This window comes from Podarcis liolepis (genome assembly GCF_965112155.1).
Source record: "Podarcis liolepis genome assembly, chromosome: 10".
Lineage (NCBI taxonomy): Eukaryota > Metazoa > Chordata > Lepidosauria > Squamata > Lacertidae > Podarcis > Podarcis liolepis.
Genome location: NC_139562.1, coordinates 4,985,827 through 5,006,583, shown reverse-complemented (window position 1 = coordinate 5,006,583; position 20,757 = coordinate 4,985,827). Strand labels below are relative to the sequence as shown.

Sequence of the window (20,757 nt, the reverse complement as noted above, 5' to 3'; positions counted from 1 at the left end):
CAGTTTGGTCAGACTCATGCTGGTAGCTTTGAGAACACTGTCCCACCATCTCATCCTCTGTCGTCCCCTTCTCCTTGTGCCCTCCATCTTTCCCAACATCAGGATCTTTTCCAGGGAGTCTTCTCTTCTCATGAGGTGGCCAAAGTATTGGAGCCTCAGCTTCAGGATCTGTCCTTCCAGTGAGCACTCAGGGCTGATTTCCTTCAGAATGGAGAGGTTTGACCTTCTTGCAGTCCATGGGACTCTCAAGAGTCTCCTCCAGCACCAGAATTCAAAAGCATCCATTCTTCGGCGATCAGCCTTCTTTATGGTCCAGCTCTCACTTCCATACATCACTACCGGGAAAACCATAGCTTTAACTATACGGACCTTTGTTGGCAAGGTGATGTCTCTGCTATTTAAGATGCTGTAAGGTAGACAAGGATTAAGTGTAAGGTATGGGTTGCGTTTAGAATAGATTTATGAAAGATTTAGAAAACTTATCGATTAGAATATTTGTATGGGAAAAATACAGAATAACAGATACAAATCGGCTTCACATGTATATTGGAAGTGCAATGTAAGCGATGGAAGACAATCAATGAAGTTTTATTATGGAGATATTTGTAGAATAAATTTGGAAGAAATTCTTCCAATTTTTCTTATTTTTTCTTTTTCTTTTTTCTTCCTCTTTTCTTTTCTGTTCTTTTTTATATAGGTTTGCTTATCTGAAAAATATATGTACCATATTTTTCGTTCTATAACACGCACCCGACCATAACACACACGTAGTTTTTAGAGGAGGAAAATCCGTAGGCATGCCACCCGTAGGCATTCCCTCCATAGCACGCACAGACATTTCCCCTTACTTTTTAGGAGGAAAAAAGTGAGTGTTATGGTGCAAAAAATACGGTATGTATGTATTTTGCTTGTATTTTGTAATTATTATGTTAAATAAAGTTGCGCAACTTAGCAGGGAAGCAGCGGGAGGCGACGCCAGGGTGTGTTGGCTCCGCCTCTGATTGGCTCAGGCTCCGCCCACTTTTGGACCCCAACCATGGGACCTTCTGCTGAGTCTTATCCGGTTCCGTGTCTTATTTCTCCCCTTTGCACTCCCTTCCTCAATCCAGTTCCGGTTCTTCGCGGCAGCCGGGGCGGCTCACGATAAACCCTGGAGTGGATCCAGTTCCTTTCCGGCTGGATCGGGCGATCTGTGCCAAGTGTGGCCACAATGCCCCTATTGTCTCTGGCTCTCCTGGCAGGCGCCCCCAAGGCTGGCGCTGCCCATCTGACCCTGTCTTTATCTCTCCTTCCCATAGGCCTGTGCCCGGACTGGGAGACCTGGGATCCTAACCAGCCTGTGGAGAACGCCCGGGAGGCTATGCAGCAGGCGGACGACTGGCTGGGAGTGCCCCAGGTACCACCTTGGCAAAAAAACGGGGCATCCGAAGGGCTGGGCTCTCTGGACCAAAGCCACCCTTTCCCCTCTGCCTTTAAAAGTTGTCTGGCAGGCGGTAATCCAACCGGCGAAGCCTCTTTTTGTGCTTCGCCTGGTGACTTTCTGCCCGTTGCGCAACAGGGAAGGGGGCGGCTTTGGCACGCGGGACGAAAACCGCTAGTGGGGAAGGGGTGTTATTCCTCTTCGGTGGAATAACATGGCCTTTCCAGTACTGGCCCCGACTTGGTGGAACGCTCTGTCCCAAGAGAACAGGGCACTGCAGGACTTGACATCTTTCCACAGGGCCTGTTCCGCCTCGCCTTTGGTTCGGGCTCAGTCTGACCCTTATGTTTCTCTCCCCTTATGGTTTTGACTTTTAAAATGAGCCTGCATTTTAAATTGCATTTTAACCTGCATTTTAAATGGTATTTTTCTTTTCCCTTATTATGTTTTTACTGAAATTTTATTGGTGTTAGCCGCCCTGAGCCCGGCTCTGGCCAGGGAGGGCGGGGTATAAATAAAATTTATTACTATTATGATTATTATTAATTCTTCTCCTCGCAGGTGATTGCCCCCGAAGAGATCGTGGACCCCAACGTGGATGAGCACTCGGTCATGACCTACCTGTCTCAGTTCCCCAAAGCCAAGCTGAAGCCAGGGGCTCCCCTGCGTTCCAAGCAACTGAACCCCAAGAAAGCCAAGGCCTACGGCCCAGGTAAGTAGCCCTGGCCAAGCGGTCAAGAGGGCAAAGGCCAAGGGAATTAATTGCTCTCTTCTCCACCCAACTCCCGGATGACCAGGAAAAGGCCTCTTCCCATCACTTTAAGAAAGGGATCAATCCAGATCAATCAACCCGAGAAGCCTTCGGTGTTCTGGAGCTAAAGAGGGGGCCTCTGGACTCTTCTTTCCATTTCATAGACTCGTAGAATGGGACCCTCAAGGGTCATCCATCCCAACCTGCTGTGATGCCGGAGTCAGAGCTGTAGAATCCCTGAAGCATGTAATTCAGCTACTTGGGGTTTACAGATGCAAAGTGAATTAAAGGGCCCAAAGGCAAACAGACAGACAGACAGACAGACAGACAGACAGACAGACAGACAGACAGACAAGGAAACAGACAGACAGACAGACAGACAGACAGACAGACAGACAGACAAGGAAACAGACAGACAGACAGACAGACAGACAGACAGACAGACAGACAGACAAGGAAACAGACAGACAGACAAGGAAACAGACAGACAGACAGACAGACAGACAGACAGACAAACAAACAAACAAACAAACAAACCCCACTTTAAAATAAACATTAGATGGGCAAGTCCGTTGAAAAGCATGGGAGGAGTGAATTGCTGAGGAAGGCGGTTAAAGAGCCCGCAAGCTAATCTGGATCATAGAATTGTAGAATCATTGAGTGGGATGGGACCCCCAAAGGTCAAGGAGTCCACCCCCACCCCCGAGATGCAGAAATCTCAGCTGAAGCATCCGAATCAGCTCACTGTCTGATTTGATAAGCAGATCAGGCCAAAGGCTTAAACAGAGACCGGGAGAAATCAAAGTTTGCGCAAGCAGATCGGGACGAATTCTTGATCTTTCGTGGAGGAGGGAGTTGGAACGGTTTTATGATTCTACGAGGATTCAGAAAAGGGGGAAATAATAATAATAATTATGAGAACCAGGGAACTGGAAAGAGACGTTGTTCCATCTACTGTATCCCGGCTAACGTATCTGACGTTCCTTGCAGGGATCGAGCCCCACGGCAACACGGTGCTGAAACCAGCCCATTTCACAGTGGAAACCATCGAGGCAGGATTGGGAGAGGTGCTGGTCTACATCGAAGACCCCGAAGGCCACACAGAGGAGGTACTGGGCTCTGCAGGCTTCTGCTCTTCTCCTTTTTTAAGAAATACATTTTTATTGTTTTTTTTAACATATCATTTCCAATAATCATTTAACATAACTTCTTACCTTCTACAATATTTTAGACTTGCGTCAACAACCTCTGAAGATTTTCCGTTCTTTATCGCTTGTTCTTCATTTCTCTGTTACTTTTAATGATCATTAACTAAGAATTCTCTTCATGTTCTTTCTTGCAATATTTCAAGGAGTCCTCCTTACAGAACTTCTTGCAGTCCTACTAGCATAATCTGTTTATTATAATTGCTTTTCAAATAGTTCGTATATTTACTCCAGTCTTCTAAGAATCTCTGGTCCCACAGGTTTCGAATCCTTCCTGTTAATTTATCTAGATCTGCATAGTCCATTAATTTCATGCCTTATGCTCTTCTCCTTGCCCTCCCGTAAGCCCCTGAGTTTTGTGGGGTCCTGCCAATAATCAAATTGAAATGGGAGGTTTTATGGGCAAAGGACTCTTGCAATACCAAGCAAGGATGGGAAGCATGCAGCCCCCTCCAGCTGTTGCCGGACTACAACTCCCATAATCCTTTGCCATTTCCCACGTCAGAGTCCAGCAACAAATGCAAGGCCCTATATTGCGGGACACCGCAGTAGGGACACGGGCAAGGGTGGGTCTTCCTAGGAAATAATGTCTCCTGCTTTCGTTCCTCGCCCACCCAGGCCAAAGTCGTCGCCAATAACGACAAGAACCGGACGTATTCTGTCTCCTACGTGCCAAAAGTGGCTGGCTTGCATAAGGTGAGGGACCCTCTTTTTCTGTAAGCATGGAATCAGAGAAGTGTAGAGCTGGAAGGGACCTCTGGGGTATAATAATAATAATAATAATAATAATAATAATAATAATAATAATAATAATAATAATAATAATTTATTTATACCTCACCCATCCGGCTGGGTTTCCCAGCCACTCTGGGCAGCTCCCAACAGATTAAAAGCAGAATAAAACATCAAGATTAAATACTTCCCTAAACAGGGCTGCCTTCAGATGTCTTCTAAAAGTCGGATAGTTGTTTATTTCCTTGACATCAGATGGGAGGGCGTTCCACAGGGCAGGCGCCACCACCGAGAAGGCCCTCTGCCTGGTTCCCTGCAACCTCACTTCTCACAGGGAGGGAACCACCAGAAGGCCCTTGGAGCTGGACCTCAGTGTCCGGGCAGAACAATGGGGGTGGAGACGCTCCTTCAGGTATACAGGACTGAGGCTGTTTAGGGCTTTAAAGCACCAACATTTTGAATTGTGCTTGGAAATGTACTGGGAGCCAATGTAGGTCTTTTGGGACCGGTGTTATGTGGTCTCAGCGGCCGCCACCAGTCACCAGTCTAGCTGCCGCATTCTGGATTAGTGGCAGTTTCTGGGTCACCTTCAAAGGTAGCCCCACGTAGCATTGCAGTAGGCTAAGCGGGAGATAAGCAGAGCATGGGCCACTCTGGTGAGGCAGTCTGCGGGCAGGGAGGGTCTCATCCTGCGTACCAGATGGAGCTGGTAAACAGCTGCCCTAGACACAGAACTGACCTGCACCTCCATGGACAGCTGTGAGTCTAAAATGACTCCCAGGCTGCACACCTGGTCCTTCAGGGGCACAGTTGCCCCATTCAGGACCAGGGAATCCTCCACACCTGCCTGCCCCCTGTCCCCCCCAAAACAGTCCTTCTGTCTTGTCAGGATTCAACCTCAATCTGTTAGCCGCCATCCATCCTCCAACTGCCTCCAGACACAGGACCTTCACCGCCTTCACTGGTTCTGATTTAGATGTCCAACCCCACGTAATGCAGGGATCTTTCCTCGCAGGAACGTTGTTCCAAACCTTGATCGTTGTTATGCCCCTTTCTGAACTTTTGCCAGGGTGTGCCAGTCCAGGCTGCTTCCCTCCGCATACCACAAAAATCACTCTCTTCCCCTCCCTGCTCTCCCTCCCTAGGTCACAGTTCTCTTTGCCGGGCAGAATATCGACAAGAGCCCCTTTGAAGTCAACGTGGGCATGGCACTGGGCGATGCCAACAAGGTGACGGCCCGGGGCCCAGGCCTGGAGCCCGTGGGCAATGTGGCTCATAAGCCTACCTACTTTGACATCTACACGGCAGGTAAGTGGCCAGGTGGATGCCTGTGAGAAGCCTCCAGGCAGCCCTGCCCGACTAAGTGCCCCCAGTACATCCGAGGTAGACTGCCCTTGAACGTGGAAGCTCCATGGCTAATTCCCGTCAATGGGCGTTTCTCCTGAGGGTTGCCACTCTGCTAGCTCTTGACATGAACGTCTCCAAATTTGCCTGTATGATGCCCCCACTGCAGGTGGAAGGGAGGGCGCTTTGTCTCCCAGATGGGCGAGAGTGCCAATAATAATAATAATAAATAATAATAATATAGTGGTACCTCTGGATTGGACGCGGGTGGCGCTGTGGGTTAAACCACAGAGCCTAGGACTTGCTAATTTGTTTACCTGTCTGTACATCTCATAAATGTATTTATTTTAAATGACTAAGGATATAGCGACACGGGTGGCACTGTGGGTTAAACCACAGAGCCTAGGACTTGCCGATCAGAAGGTCGGCGGTTCGAATCCCCGCCACGGGGTGAGCTCCCGTTGCTCGGTCCCTGCTCCTGCCAACCTAGCAGTTCAAAAGCACGCTAGTGCAAGTAGATAAATAGGTACCGCTCTGGCGGGAAGGTAAACGGTGTTTCCGTGCGCTGCTCTGGTTCGCCAGAAGTGGCTTAGTCCTGCTGGCCACATGACCCGGAAGCTGTACGCCATGACTCGGGCATGACTGGACCTAATGGTCAGGGGTCCCTCTACCTTTACCTTTGTAGCTCTGGATACGAACGGGATCCGTTCCGGAGCCCCATTCGCGTCCAGAAGCGAATGCAACCCGTGTCTGCGCCTGCGCGGGTCACGATTCGCCACTTCCGTGCATGGGCGCGACGTCATTTTGACTGCCTGCGCATGCGCGAGCGGTGAAACCCGGAAGCAACGCGTCCCGTTACTTCTGGGTCGCCACGGAGAGCAACCCGAAACCGCTCAACCTGAAGCAACTTCAACCCGGGGTATGACTGTAATAATTATTATTTAAGAAGATCGTGTGTGTAGCTTGCAAACTTCAGCTCAGCAGGAGATGGATGCAAATAATAGTTTAGACCAGGCATAGGCAAACTCAGCCCTTCCAGATGTTTTGGGACTACAACTCCCATCATCCCTAGCTAACAGGACCAGTGGCTAGGGATGATGGGAGTTGTAGTCCTAAAACATCTGGCAGGCCGAGTCATCCGCTCCTCATTCCCAATTAACCTCCTTCTCCAGGGTCTTTCCCAATGACATCACCAGGGCTCTTCCCTGTGACATCACTCGGGGCGACCCATAGCTCTCAGTTTCGGTCTCTGAGATCTCAGGGTCTGGGGCGCTCCTCACTTGGCAACCCCAATATCCCAGCAGGAACTTCTTCCAAAGCCCTTTGAAGCACGGATCGTGGCCCTTGTCCGGGGAGGGGGGACGGCCGGAAGGGTGTGGAGAGGACCGACATCTGTGGGAAGGGAGGGGGGGCACCCGGCACACGATTCTTCCGACAGCCCGAGTCCTCGAACTGTAAAGTTGGAAGGGCCCCCCAGAGGTCATCCAGCCCAACCCCAATGTGAGGACACGGGTCAAACACTAGATGGAGTGGATGGTGTGTGTGAGGGTTGGATCCGGAGCTGTGCCCCTCATGCCGCCTCTGCCCGACAGGTGCGGGGACTGGAGACGTGGGCGTGGTGATCGTGGACCCCCAGGGCCGCCGCGACACCGTAGAGGTCGTACTGGAGGACAAGGGCGACAGTATTTTCCGCTGCACTTATCACCCTGTCCTGGAGGGTCCACACACACTTTACGTCAGCTTTGCGGGGGCTCAGATCCCCAAAAGCCCCTTCACCGTCAACATCTCAGAAGGTAAGGCCGCCTAACGCTTCCTTTTCCCTTCCCTCCTTCCTTCCTTCCTTCCTTCCTTCCTTCCTTCCTTCCTTCCTTCCTTCCTTCCTTCCTTCCCCCCTCCACATTTCCATGCCTGTCTTTCGCCTCCAAAATGCCACCCTAATCATTCCCTTAACACTCAACCAGCAGAAAGAAGCCTTTGCGATCTGAGAGCGGCGAGGCAGCGTGGGGTAGTGGTTAGAGCGTTTCGGACTAGGACCCGGGAAAGACAAGGGTTCAAATTGCTCTCCTCTCCCCTTGGACAGTGGGTGACCAGTCCCTGCCTCTCAGCCTAAGCTACCCTACCTCACAGGGTTGTCGTGAAAATTGAAAGGGGAGGAGGAGCACATTGCAGTAGTCCAAGAAGGAGATAACTAGAGCATGCACCACAGAGAGGGTCTCATCCTGCATACCAGATGGAGCTGATAAACAGCTGCCCTGGACACAGAAGTGACCTGCGCCTCCATGGACAGCTGTGAGTCCAAAATGACGCCCAGGCTTCGCACCTGGTCCTTCAGGGGCACAGTTACCCCATTCAGGACCAGGGAGTCCCCCACACCTGCCCACCCCCTGTCCCCCCAAAACAGTCCTTCTGTCTTGTCAGGATTCAACCTCAATCTGTTAGCCGCCATCCATCCTCCAACCGCCTCCAGACACTCGCACAGGACCTTCACCGCCTTCACTGGTTCCGATTTGAAAGAGAGGCAGCCCAGGTTATTTTCCAGTGTTCAAGCCCTCTGTGGCATCTTGGCGGGCATTGCTCCCGTCTCGGCCAAAGCGTCTCGCAAAATCCCTAGCCGATATAAGTGCAACATAGTCCCATTTTGCACGTTCCTAGGAAGCATGCCTGCGGAAAGGTCTGGAATCTTGCGGCCAGCTCCCCTCTCTCCTTTGCACTGAAAAACAGGAATCTGACACACCAGAAATTTCCTGACAAGTACATTCCCCTGGGCACACAGCTGAGCTTTGCTCTCTAGCCTTACTCCTCATTTTTCACACCGCCCTCCAAACGCTGCGTGTTTTACCCTGCAAAACCTTTGCTGTTTTGTATCCTCTTTGGGATCACTGCACAACAGCCCTGTGAGGTCGGTTCTTAGGCTGCTAGGGCCTGAATTTGACTGAGCTAAATGGGACCTACTTCTGAGCCTTATGGCTTCTGTGGCCATTTTACAGATCTGCAAACTGAGTCCGAAGTACAGTGACTTTCTCAAGGTCTCCCCGCAAGTTAGCAGGCTTGAAAGCTCTTCCCCTCTTAATCCTGGCTATTTGGGGATAGGGTGTGGTTCCTTCCTGGGAAACGAACACACTCTGTGCAAGCTCAGAGGCAGATGTCTGACTGTTCTGTGCAAGGCTTCCCCAGGGGTGGGGAACTGGATCTTGCCAGTGGGCTGAATCCAGAGTTGGCTCCTCTATGCTTACCTTAGGTAAATGACTAGGAGATCAGCATTCCCATTACACAGATGGGCAAACTGAGGCGGTCTGTCTGCTTTTGGGGGGGGAGGCTTCTAGCTGGGCCTGGGGCTCTCCCTGCTTCCTCACCCCATCAAACATCACTAACTCATCCTCTCCTTTCTCCTCGGACCCTCCAGCACCGTTCCCCCCGCCTCCGCCCGGCGTCTCCCCCCTCCAGATCATCCCTCAGTCCGTCCGCACCCCGCCCGCCGACAAGGCCAAGAAAATCCCACCCCCCACCATGCCCAAGCCGCGCAAACCAAGTTAGTAAGAGCAGGCCTGGCGAAGCCTCGCTTGTGCCCGCGCTTCCTGGCATGAGATGGCCCGGCAATGGCATGGAACGGGCAAAGCCACCGTGTCTCGACCACCCAGACTCCTGTTTCGTTTGTTGGGTTGCTTGGTTTGTGGGGTAGGGGGAGAAGATTCATACGTTTTCAGCCCTGCGTCCACAGAGACTGCTAGGCGGTTTGCAAGGCAGTGAAAGACAAGCCCTTGCAAGACCTCAGCTGCTTTGACTGCCGGCTATACCAGGCGAGAAAGCCTCCCCATATAAAGATGAATGTGCTACCCAAAATGTTATTTTTATTTCAAACAATAAGTGGGTTGGGTTACTTCAAAGAATAGCAAAAAGTAATAACAAAGTTCATCTGGCAAGGGAAAAAAACAAGAATTAAAGAAAGAGGTTTTCCCCCAGCGAGATTTGAAATTATATTATGAAGCATCTTGCCTATGTTGGTTAAGGGATTGGATTTTGTTAAAAACATACAGATCTGTTAGATACGGAAGGATATGAGAAAGCTTCCCCATAACCCTCAAGCAAGGGGTCCCCCCCTTCTCAGCTTGGAGGTCCCAGCCCAGCAACTCTGTCAGGCTGACCCCAGTGCCTTCCTCGGGAGTTTTGGGTTCTGCATGGCATCGTGCTGCCCCCAACCAAGCCCTGCCCCATAGCTGCCCCTTTCCCATGTGCCTGTCGCTTGTGGCATGGACTTGAGGTCGTGCATTTGAGAGATGTGCCTGCACCAAAGGACCGGCATGTTCCACTTTGAGCTGCTGTGTCGCCTGCGAGCCGCAGCCTTTCCCCTAAGCGCCTCTGCGGCTTTCGCCTCCTCTGCCAGTCTAAGGAGCACCCTTCCACCATGGGATGTGATCCAGGAGAGACAGTCAAGTACAGGATTCCTTAAAATGCTAGAGAAGACATGCCAGGGAATGTTTGGTCCAGCCAGTCGAAGCTTCCTGTTCCTCCTGGCTGGAGCATACTTCCTTTTGCATGTGATAGAAGGTGGGCGTGACCTTACCTGTCCAGGTAACAAAAGGATGAGTCACACAGCACACCTCCCTCTTTTTGACTTCCTTCTTTGTTTGATCAGCTTTCAGCTAGGACTGCTCTGCTAGCTCTCAGCTAGCAGAAGCACTGGGATTATTCCCCCATATGGGGTAGATCCACATGTACATATTTGCAGCTAAGTCTGCCTTCAGGGATCCAACTGTGAACTGATGTGAGTAAACTTCTTTTATCATCTTTGAATAAGATTGTGGCATCTTTATTCTTTTAAGAGGGATTCAAGGGAACTTTAGAATAGAATAGAATAGAATAGAATAGAATAGAATAGAATAGAATAGAATAGAATTTATTATTTATACCCCGCCCATCTGGCTGGGTTTCCCCAGCCACTCTGGGTGGCTTCCAACAAAATATTAAAATACAGTGGTCTGTTAAACATTAAAAGCTTCCCTAAAGAGAGCTGCCTTCAGATGTCTTCTAAAAGTCTGGTAGTTATTTTTCTCTTTGACATCTGGTGGGAGGGCGTTCCACAGGGCGGGTGCCACCACCGAGAAGGCCCTCTGCCTGGTTCCCTGTAACCTCACTTCTCGCAGGGAAGGAACCACCAGAAGGCCCTCGGAGCTGGACCTTAGCCTCTGGGCAGAACGATGGGGGTGAAGACGCTCCTTACCAGGAACGTACAATTCAATCTGAGACAGACTGAACTGTAGAATAGTGAGAGGCTCACACGAGCCAGCAACAAGCTATCTGCTGTGCATGTAAAAAGGGGGGATGAAAACTCTGCCGAGTAAAGGAACTTGCTAGCGCAAGTTTGGAAGGATATGAATAAACAATATATCCTCTCCTGCCACCCTGAACATGCCCACATCCACCCTCTGACTTCCATCAGCCACTGCCAGCATGGCCAACAATTTGTAAGGTGGGTGGGAGTCCCTCAGCACCTCGGGGCGCGGGGAGACCAGGTTGGCTGTTCCTGCACTAAACCATCATTGCTAATTCATTCCCCTCCATCTTCCCCTCCATCAACCCTCAATGTCCTTCTTTCCCCTCTTTCGTACCCGTAAATATCTTTTAAATGTGCTCGCCTGATACAACTGGGGAGAAGGACCCCGAATTTGGTACAGGGCTCTAGGCCATTGATCTTCCAACTGGCCATTACCGGTTCGTGGCCCCGATTCTGGAGTCGTTGCAGCACGGTCAGCGTAAGGGCATGTGCTTAAAAAGTTAAGAAATGGGTGCCCGGGTGCATGCTTGGGTTCCAGGTGAGTCCTGAATCGGAAAAAGATGGAAGATTACAAAATTAGGCACAAGAGAAGGTGGTTTAAGCGCTTGTGATTCCCTGCAAAGCGGGTTTCTGGGGAATAATAAGGACATTAAAAGAGACTGCTGGGTCAGGCCACCGGCCTACCTAGTCCAATATGCTGTTCTCACAGTGGTCAACCAGAGGCCCCAATGCGAAACCCGTGAATCATAGAATCATAGAATCCTAGAGTTGGAAGAGACCCCAAGGGCCGTCGAGTCCAACCCCCTGCCAAGCAGGAAACACCATCAGAGCACTCCTGACATATGGTTGTCAAGCCTCTGCTTAAAGACCTCCAAAGTAGGAGACGCCACCACACTCCTTGGCAGCAAATTCCACTGTCGAACAGCTCTTACTGTCAGGAAGTTCTTCCTAATGTTTAGGTGGAATCTTCTTTCTTGTAGTTTGGATCCATTGCTCCGTGTCCGCTTCCCTGGAGCAGCAGAAAACAACCTTTCTCCCTCCTCTAGGTGACATCCTTTTATATATTTGAACATGGCTATCATATCACCCCTTAACCTCCTCTTCTCCAGGCTAAACATGCCCAGCTCCCTTAGCCGTTCTTCATAAGGCATCGTTTCCAGGCCTTTGACCATTTTGGTTGCCCTCCTCTGGACACGTTCCAGTTTGTCAGTGTCCTTCTTGAACTGTGGTGCCCAGAACTGGACACAGTACTCCAGGTGAGGTCTGACCAGAGCAGAATACAGTGGCACTGTTACTTCCCTTGATCTAGATGCTATACTCCTATTGATGCAGCCCAGAATTGCATAGGCTTTTTTAGCTGCCGCGTCACACTGTTGGCTCATGTCAAGTTTGTGGTCAACCAAGACTCCTAGATCCTTTTCACATGTACTGCTCTCAAGCCAGGTGTCACCCATCTTGTATTTGTGCCTCTGAACTCAAGACCCCTCTCCCCTTCTGCAATTTTGATTCACTAGGAATTCAGAAGCATAGCCAGCATGTCTAGGAGCCATTGATAGCCCTTTCCTCCATGAATTTGTATAGTCCTCTTTTAAAGCCCTCCCAAGTCGGTCACCAACGCTGTGGCAGGGAGTTCCGCAGTTTAACCTTAACCTCCCAGCATTTAGCTTCACTGGATGTCCGTGAGTTCTGATGTTATGAGAGAGGAAGGAAACCTTTTCTCGCTCCCACGATCTCCATGTTTATTTTTATGCACCAATGTGGTGCCCCCAATTACTCACCTTGTTTCTAAGCTAATCAATTAATCTTTATTACGGTCCAGAGACCCAACAAATCGTTACAAAGCAATGCAGAATTCAGACAGCCTACCTCCAGGTTAAACAAGCATTTTGTTCAGACTTAAAGATAGGGATCATTGGTTCTTGCAACCACCGATAAAAACTTCGTCACTGCTAATGTTCTGGCGTTTGTCCGGTCTTCCAATAGGAACCTGACATAGTGAGCCTCTGATTTTCCCGGGAAAGGTACCAGCAAGGGTAGTATCAGTTCAGCCCTGGCTTGCTCATATTTCGCACAGTGCAGCAAAATATGTTTTATGGAATCGATGTCTTGAGCACGCGAGCAAAGTCTGTCCTGGTAGGGAACTCCTCTCAACGCTGCAGAAGGAAAGACGTTTAGTCTGGCTTTGGTGAAAAGCCTTCGATAATTTGGTACTGTCAGGTTTTTAATGTAAGGTGTTAACTTAAAGACATGCCCATATTGTACTCCTACTGCCAACGGACAACAGACTGCGTGTGATTGAGATCGCAAGTCACGGTGTGCATTATCCCATAATCTTTGCTTTAACGTCTTTAGGGCGCCTTCATAACCCAGGTAATACAGTTGGGGGGGGTGTGACAGACCAATAGAGGTGGCTTTTCTAGCCATGGTTTTCTGCCATTTGCGGACATACTCCTCATTGGTCAGGTGTTGGTACAAACCCTTCCCAAGAACAAGCTAAAATGTCCTGTGTGCTGCAACCTTTCTCCAGTTCCTGCAACCCATTGATCATTTGGGCTGCCCCTTTCTGAACCAAAACGGCTTGTTTTGTTTTTTTAGTTTTGCTTGCAAAAGTGGGTCAGTGATGACCCCACGGAGCTGTGGGCAGCTGACGTAGGGCACCCCTTGTGACTTACGCAGTTTTAAACAAAAGATAGAAAGGGAAACCCATGCCCAATGCCTGAGAAACTCCAGCTAGAGCCATCTAAATAATAATAATAATAATAATAATAATAATAATAATAATAATAATAATAATTTATTATCTGTACCCCACCCATCTGGCTGGGTTTCCCCAGCCACTTTGGGCAGCTTCCAACAAAAATTAAAAATACGTCAAGATGTCACACATTAAAAACTTCCCTGAACAGGGCTGCCTTCAGATGTTTTCTAAATGTCAGGTAGTTGTTTATCTCTCTGACATCTGATGGGAGGGTGTTCCACAGAGCGGGCGCCACCACCGAGAAGGCCCTCTGCCTGGTTCACTGTAACTTGGCTTCTCGCAGTGAGGGAACCACCAGAAGACCCTCAGAGCTGGACTTCAGTGTCCGGCCTGAACTATTGGGGTGGAGACGCTCCTTCAGGTATACAGGACTGAGGCTGTTTAGGGCTTTAAAGGTCAGCACCAACACTTTGAATTGTGCTCGGAAACGTACTGGGAGCCAATGTAGGTCCTTTCAAGACCGGTGTTATGTGGTCTCGGCGGCTGCTCCTAGTCACCAGTCTAGCTGCCACATTCTGGAAAGGGGTTCTCTTTTTCAGAGGGAATAGCTGGTTCTTCAATCAGGCTCGATCTCCTCTGCTGCCGCCCCTTCTGCTTGTCTTGCTCGCGAGGCGCTGCATGGAGGGTCTCTTTCGAGCTGACCCGGCCCCGGGTGTGCAAATGTCTGTTCGGGTGGCCCCTTACCCATATCACCTGGGCGTCGTTGCGGTGCTTGGCTGGCCCCGGGTACCTTGGCAACATTTTGCGTGTGGCAGGCGTGTGGCGCTCTTTGCGGGCCCTGCCTGCCGGATCCCAGCCCTCTCGGAGAGCGTGGCTGCGCATCCGACGAAGCCAGGAGCGTGGAGAGTGAACTGTGTGGCCTGATCCTGCTAACCCGCGCCTTTTCTCTCCTCCTCTGCAGCGTGCAGCCCCAACGCTTGCCGGGCTATGGGTCGTGGGCTCCAGCCCAAGGGGGTGCGAGTGAAGGAGGTGGCTGATTTCAAGGTGTACACTAAAGGCGCTGGCACCGGGGAGCTGAAAGTCGTGGTCAAGGGACCAAGTAAGTGCTGGGAAATCCGCCCCAATCGAGGCTGGCGCTACCCTTTCTTTTCAGATTACCGTATTTTCGCTCCATAAGATGCACCTGACCATAAGACGCACCTAGTTTTTAGAGGAGGAAAACAAGAAAAAAAATATTCTGAACGAAACAGCGGCTGTATGATTTTTGTGGTTCATGCTGTGGCCATGTGATTTGACAGCGAGTTTGGGTTCGCCCAATGCAAAAATCCTGAGAATCCATGTGGATCCGTGCTTTGTAACCATGTTTTTGCGCCGTTGCGGCCCCACGAAACAGTGGGTGGGTGTGTTTTTTGGGTGCAGGCTGAAGCCATGGACATGCTATGTGATCTGATGGTGAACTTGGGGTGACCCAATGCAAAAATCCTGAGGATCCATGTGGATCCGTGATTTGTAACCACATTTTAAGTGGGGAGGGCAGGAAAAGCACTGAAGGGAGAAGGAGCACGTGTGGGGTGTGTGGAGAAGGAGCTTTTCAGCGAGGTGAGCGGGGAGGAGGGAGGGAAAGAGAGCACGCTCGCTTTAAAGCAGCCAACCAGACAGGAACTGCTTACACCCATGTAAGCGGCTCCTCTCGCTCTTGGCTGCTTCAAAGTGAGCCACGGAGGAGGGAAGGAAGGGGAACCATGGATCCTCTGCTCGCGACTGCAGCAGGATCCCTCCCACCATCCGCAGGCATTCGCTCCATAACACGCACAGACATTTCCCCTTACTTTTTAGGAAGAAAAAAGTGCGTCTTATGGAGGGAACAATACGGAAATTTATTTGATTTTTGCATATTAACATGTACAGTGGACGCTCGGGTTGCGAACGTGATCCAATCGAGCCAACCAATCGCTCGATTGGCTGGGCACTTTGTACATGCCCAGGTTCCCGTGTCCCTGCCATTCACATCTTTGCTCCCGCCCCTTTTTCGCAGAAGGCACTGAGGAGCCGGTGAAGGTTCGGGACGTTGGCGACGGGGTGTACGAATGCGACTACTACCCGACTGTCCCCGGGAAATACGTGGTGTCCATCACATGGGGCGGCTATGCCATCCCGAGAAGGTAAGAAAAACGCCGTGTTGGGCAGGGCACGATCCTGTGCATGCAGAAACGGTGCCAGAGGCGAGCGGAATTTACACTCTTGAGAATCTCGGCTGCCTTTCTTTCTCAAAGCAAGCTTCTAATCCTCATCGATGTGAAAATATTTGGCTGATTAATATTCCGCAGCCTGATTAGTACTATAGTACTATAATGTATTTGCTTAGGGTTATGGTTTTGTTGCTTCTGTTCTAGCTATTTATTTGTGCTTTATTTTGTTTTTTTATATTGTGACTCACCCTGAGATGATCTTCTTCTTCTTCTTCTTCTTCTTCTTCTTCTTCTTCTTCTTCTTCTTCTTCTTCTTCTTCTTCTTCTTCTTCTTGATACAGCAAGAAAAGAAAAAAGTGAAAACACAAATACAAAATTACACACAGGAATAACAATAGATACTGAATTTTCTTAACAAACAGTGAGACATAAATTGGTCTTAACACTAAAGACCGAACCTCCTGTTCTGTTCCATATTTCGGTTTCATATAACTTACTGCCAGTACACACTTTATCATTATTAAACTTTTTCTTAATATATCTTAATTCTTATATCTGCCTTTCAACTATTACTGAAGTTCCTCGAATGCTGCAACCAAGTTTAAACTACTATATTTATATTTCAAATATTCTTTGAAAACCTCCCATTTTCAAACAAATTCCTGAGATCTTTTGATGAAGGGCAGTATACAACAACATTTCCTTGAAAAGGGAAATGTCTAGTGAACTCTCTGCAGCCCAGGAGGACTAGATAGTGCTCAACTCTAGAATTCCATGGGTGTTCTATGAATTCTGCAAAATGAGAAAAATCTTTTGCACGTGTTTTTATGGAACAAAACTCAATTTGAGTTTCCTTTAGGGCGCTCGTGGATTCTAGGGTGGCTGGTTCTAGCTTTCAGGACTGGCTCCCAGTCTTGGTGTGGCATGGACTTTTTAGATTATTATTATTCAACATTAATACATACATATTACGAATATACAGATATACATTTCACACAATCCTTAAAAATATTCATACATACCCACACTCAATCCCGCACATACTTCCTTTTCCCACTACCACCCCTCACCCCTCACCCCACCCTTGTGTTAGACTTCCAATCTACTCAATTGCAATTTCTTTCCACTTCTATTACTTTCTTTCACACACTTTTAAACCAACTTTCTCCTTCTTTTTCTCTTACACATTGTTATCCATCTTATTTAGTATTTCAGTATTTATAACGGAACTTATTTATTCTAACAGTTCTGATTTTTCAATATGATTTTGCAAATATCCTTTAAACACCTTCCAGTCCTTGTCTATCTTCTCTTTTGAGATCCTTCTGATTTCTCCCATTGTTTTGGATATATTGTAATACACCAATAATTTGGCAAACTACTCTGTTTTTGTCGGTATTATACCACTTTTCCAATTTTTCACAATCAATAGCCTTGCGGTTACTGTTGCGTATAAATATAATGTCTTGTCCTCTTCCTTTAGACTTCCTGGCACTATTCCCAATAGAATATATAATAATAATAATTTATTATTTATACCCCGCCCATCTGGCTGAGTTTCCCAGCCACTCTGGGCGGCTCCCAATCGAGTGTTAAAAACAATACAACATTAAATATTAAAAACTTCCCTAAACAGGGCTGCCTTCAGATGTCTTTTAAAGATAGGATAGCTGCTTATTTCCTTCACATCTGGTGGGAGGGCGTTCCACAGGGCGGGTGCCACCACCGAGAAGGCCCTCTGCCTGGTTCCCTGTAACCTCACTTCCCACAGGGAGGGAACCGCCAGAAGGCCCTCAGCGCTAGACCTCAGTGTCCGGGCAGAACGATGGGGGTGGAGATGCTCCTTCAGGTATACAGGACTGAGGCTGTTTAGGGCTTTCAAGGTCAGCACCAACATTTGAATTGTGCTCGGAAACGTACTGGGAGCCAATGCAGATCTCTCAGGACCAGTGTTATGTGGTCTCGGCGGCCGCTCCCAGAGACCAGTCTAGCTGCCACATTCTGGATTAATTGCAGTTTCCGGGTCACCTTCAAAGGTAGCCCCACATAGAGCGCATTGCAGTAGTCCGAGCGGGAGATAACCAGAGCATGGACCAGTCTGGCGAGACAGTTTGCGGGCAGGGAGGGTCTCATCCTGCGTACCAGATGGAGCTGGTAAACAGCCGCCCTGGACACAGAACTGACCTGCGCCTCCATGGACAGCTGTGAGTCCAGAATGACTCCCAGGCTGCGCACCTGGTCCTTCAGGGGCACAGTTGCCCCATTCAGGACCAGGGAGTCCTCCACACCTGCCCGCCTCCTGTCCCCCAAAACAGTCCTTCTGTCTTGTCAGGATTGAACCTCAATCTATTAGCCACCATCCATCCTCCAACTGCCTCCAGACACTCACACAGGACCTTCACTGCCTTCACCTTCTGATGTTATCCTAAATGAATATCTAAACATTTTTTTTCATTTCATTATGCATTGTTTCCCAAAATTGTTTGATGTTTAAACAGTTCCACATGCCTCACGTACCTTTTCTGTTCTGCATTGCCATGGCATGGACTTAACTGTTTTTCTTTCCCGTCCCCTCCAGTCCCTTTGAGGTGCTGGTGGGTCCAGAGGCTGGAGTGCAGAAGGTCAGAGCCTGGGGCCCTGGCTTGGAGACTGGCGTGGTGGGCAAGTCGGCAGATTTCGTTGTTGAGGCAATTGGCACAGAAGTGGGCACCCTTGGTAAGTCACAGCGGGGCAAGGTGGCTTGGGCTGGATGTGGTTGGGGGGGCATTTCTCAGTTTTGTTTTGTTAATTTTTTTATTAGTAATTTCAACATAACATTTTATCAAAAAACATATCATCCTTAACTATCGTCCTTAACATCCCCCTCCCTATTTTTTCCCTCCCTCCTCCCCCAAAACATAACCCCCCCAACTTCCCTCAGCTCCTCTCTCTGGTTTATCAACATATGTTATTTTCTGCATGTTACAAAACTGTAAAGGTAAAGGGACCCCTGACCATTAGGTCCAGTCGTGGCCGACTCTGGGGTTGCGGCGCTCTGGGGTTGCGGCGCTCATCTCGCTTTACTGGCCAAGGGAGCCGGCGTACAGCTTCCGGGCCATGTGGCCAGCAGGACTAAGCCGCTTCTGGCGAACCAGAGCAGCGCACGGAAACACCATTTACCTTCCAGCCGGAGCTGCACCTATTTATCTACTTGCACTTTGACATGCTTTTGAACTGCTAGGCGGGCAGGAACTGGGACAAAGCAACAGGAGCTCACCCCATCACAGGGTTTCGAACCACCGACCTTCCAATCGGCAAGTCTAAGAGGCTCAGTGGTTTAACCCACAGAGCCACCTGCATCCCTATTCAACCCTAAAACAGTGACCATTTGTTGTTGGCAAAGGGCAGCTGGACATATAAAGGGCCCCATTACCTTCAGTAGCTAAGGGCCTCATCAAACCCAAATCCGGGATGTTTGTTTCAATCTTTCTTTTCAGTGTGCTACAGTGATGTGGGTTGCGGGCAGTCCAGGAAACCGTGGCTTGGTGATCTGCTCTCAGCCTAACCTGCCCTCTCTCTCTCCTTCCCTGCAGGCTTCTCCATTGAGGGTCCCTCTCAGGCCAAGATCGAATGCGACGACAAGGGCGATGGCTCTTGCGATGTCCGCTACTGGCCGACCGAGCCGGGCGAGTACGCCGTGCACGTGATCTGCGACGACGAGGACATCAAGGACAGCCCCTTTATCGCCCACATCCTGCCCGCCACCAACGAGTACTTCCCGGAGAAGGTAGGCGCTACCCAGTCGGCCCAGTCGGAGGTAACCGTCCGTGCCAACCGCTATCACGTTCTTTGGTTCCTTGCGAGACTCCTTGTGGATCAGAACCTGGATGGAAGGAGTAATCAGGGGAGCCTTCTTGGCCAGGCCAATGCCCGCCCCCCCCAGTCCAGCTTCCTGATCTCATAGTGGCCAAATCAGGATTCGAACACAAGACCTGCCCTCCCGTCCTGCGGTTTCCAGCAACTGGTATTCAAAAGCATTTACTGCAACCTTTTGCAGGAGGTGCAGACGCCTGATGGTTGTCAAACAGCGCCCTGAGGTTGCTCCCGTCTCCCCTAACTCCCTCCTCTGCCTCTTTGCACCAGGTAAAAGCTTTCGGTCCGGGGCTGGAGCCCGTCGGCTGCATTGTGAACAAGCCGGCAGAGTTCACCATTGATGCCAGAGGGGCAGGGAAAGCAGAACTCAAGATCTACGCCCAGGTAAGTGGCAAGCCAGGTGTACTGGCGACTCCTCTGTGTTTTGTTTTTGCAAAGCTGGTCACTCTGTGGTGCTATTTCCTGAACCGACTTTGGTCCCTGACTTCCAGCATAATTAGAATTGTTAGTAGAAGTGGATGGTAAATTAAAGCTGAAAACATTTGAAGAGTTGAGAGGGAAATTAACTGACTGCTTGCAGTATCACCAGTTGCAAGATTTGTTTAGAGAGGATGTTAAAAGTAATGGATTTGCAAGTAGTAAATCAAAAATTGAGGCAGAATAAAAGAAAAATACTGTCAAAAATGTATAAGATATTATTAGAGTGGAATACAAAGGACGAAGAGGTAAAAAGTGTTATGATAAGATGGGCTCAGGATTTGGGACACAATATTGATTTTGAAAGGTGGGGAAAAATGTGGACGACTTCCAGCATAATTTCTTTTATTTCTTCAATTTTATTTTCGAAGTTTCAAAAAGAAAACACACACAAACATACTTTTTTACATTAAGCCACAATTCATATCAGTACCTTTATGGGGTTCCCTGAAGCCCCAAACTTCACCCCACCCCTTGGCTTCCAAAATGTATCTTCCTTTTTTAAAGTGCATCTAATTACCTTTATCTAAAATTATTACGCTTCAGTTTTATCCTTTATCGTTTTAAAGCACAAGTGCTGTATCGACCCTGCAAACGTTTTTAAACGTTTGCAGCGTTCTTTAATATATTCTATAAAATTATGTCATTCTTTGTTGAACTTAAGGGATGCAGGTGGCGCTGTGGGTTAAGCCACAGAGCCTAGGACTTGCTGATCAGAAGGTTGGCGGTTCGAATCCCCGCCATGGGGTGAGCTCCCGTTGCTTGGTCCCTGCTCCTGCCAACCTAGCAGTTCGAAAGCACATCACAGTGCAAGTAG

At 49.2% G+C, this 20,757-nt stretch overlaps 1 protein-coding gene across 4 annotated transcripts in view; it reads left to right on the top strand.

Annotated features, from left to right (window-relative positions):
- Positions 1-20,757, top strand: part of FLNC (filamin C) — a 127,411-nt gene that overhangs the window by 46,389 nt on the left and 60,265 nt on the right. For 2 of the 4 annotated variants that reach the window (XM_083460823.1, XM_083460822.1), the window contains exons 3-14: positions 1,299-1,396; positions 1,982-2,132; positions 3,162-3,280; positions 3,995-4,072; positions 5,254-5,416; positions 7,045-7,245; positions 8,856-8,981; positions 14,384-14,521; positions 15,458-15,584; positions 18,190-18,326; positions 19,184-19,377; positions 19,734-19,847. In XM_083460823.1, the coding sequence (XP_083316949.1) occupies positions 1,299-1,396; positions 1,982-2,132; positions 3,162-3,280; positions 3,995-4,072; positions 5,254-5,416; positions 7,045-7,245; positions 8,856-8,981; positions 14,384-14,521; positions 15,458-15,584; positions 18,190-18,326; positions 19,184-19,377; positions 19,734-19,847 (1,646 nt within the window). The remainder of the gene's footprint in view (positions 1-1,298; positions 1,397-1,981; positions 2,133-3,161; positions 3,281-3,994; positions 4,073-5,253; positions 5,417-7,044; positions 7,246-8,855; positions 8,982-14,383; positions 14,522-15,457; positions 15,585-18,189; positions 18,327-19,183; positions 19,378-19,733; positions 19,848-20,757) is intronic. The other 2 variants (XM_083460824.1, XM_083460825.1) reach the window with 1 other exon arrangement.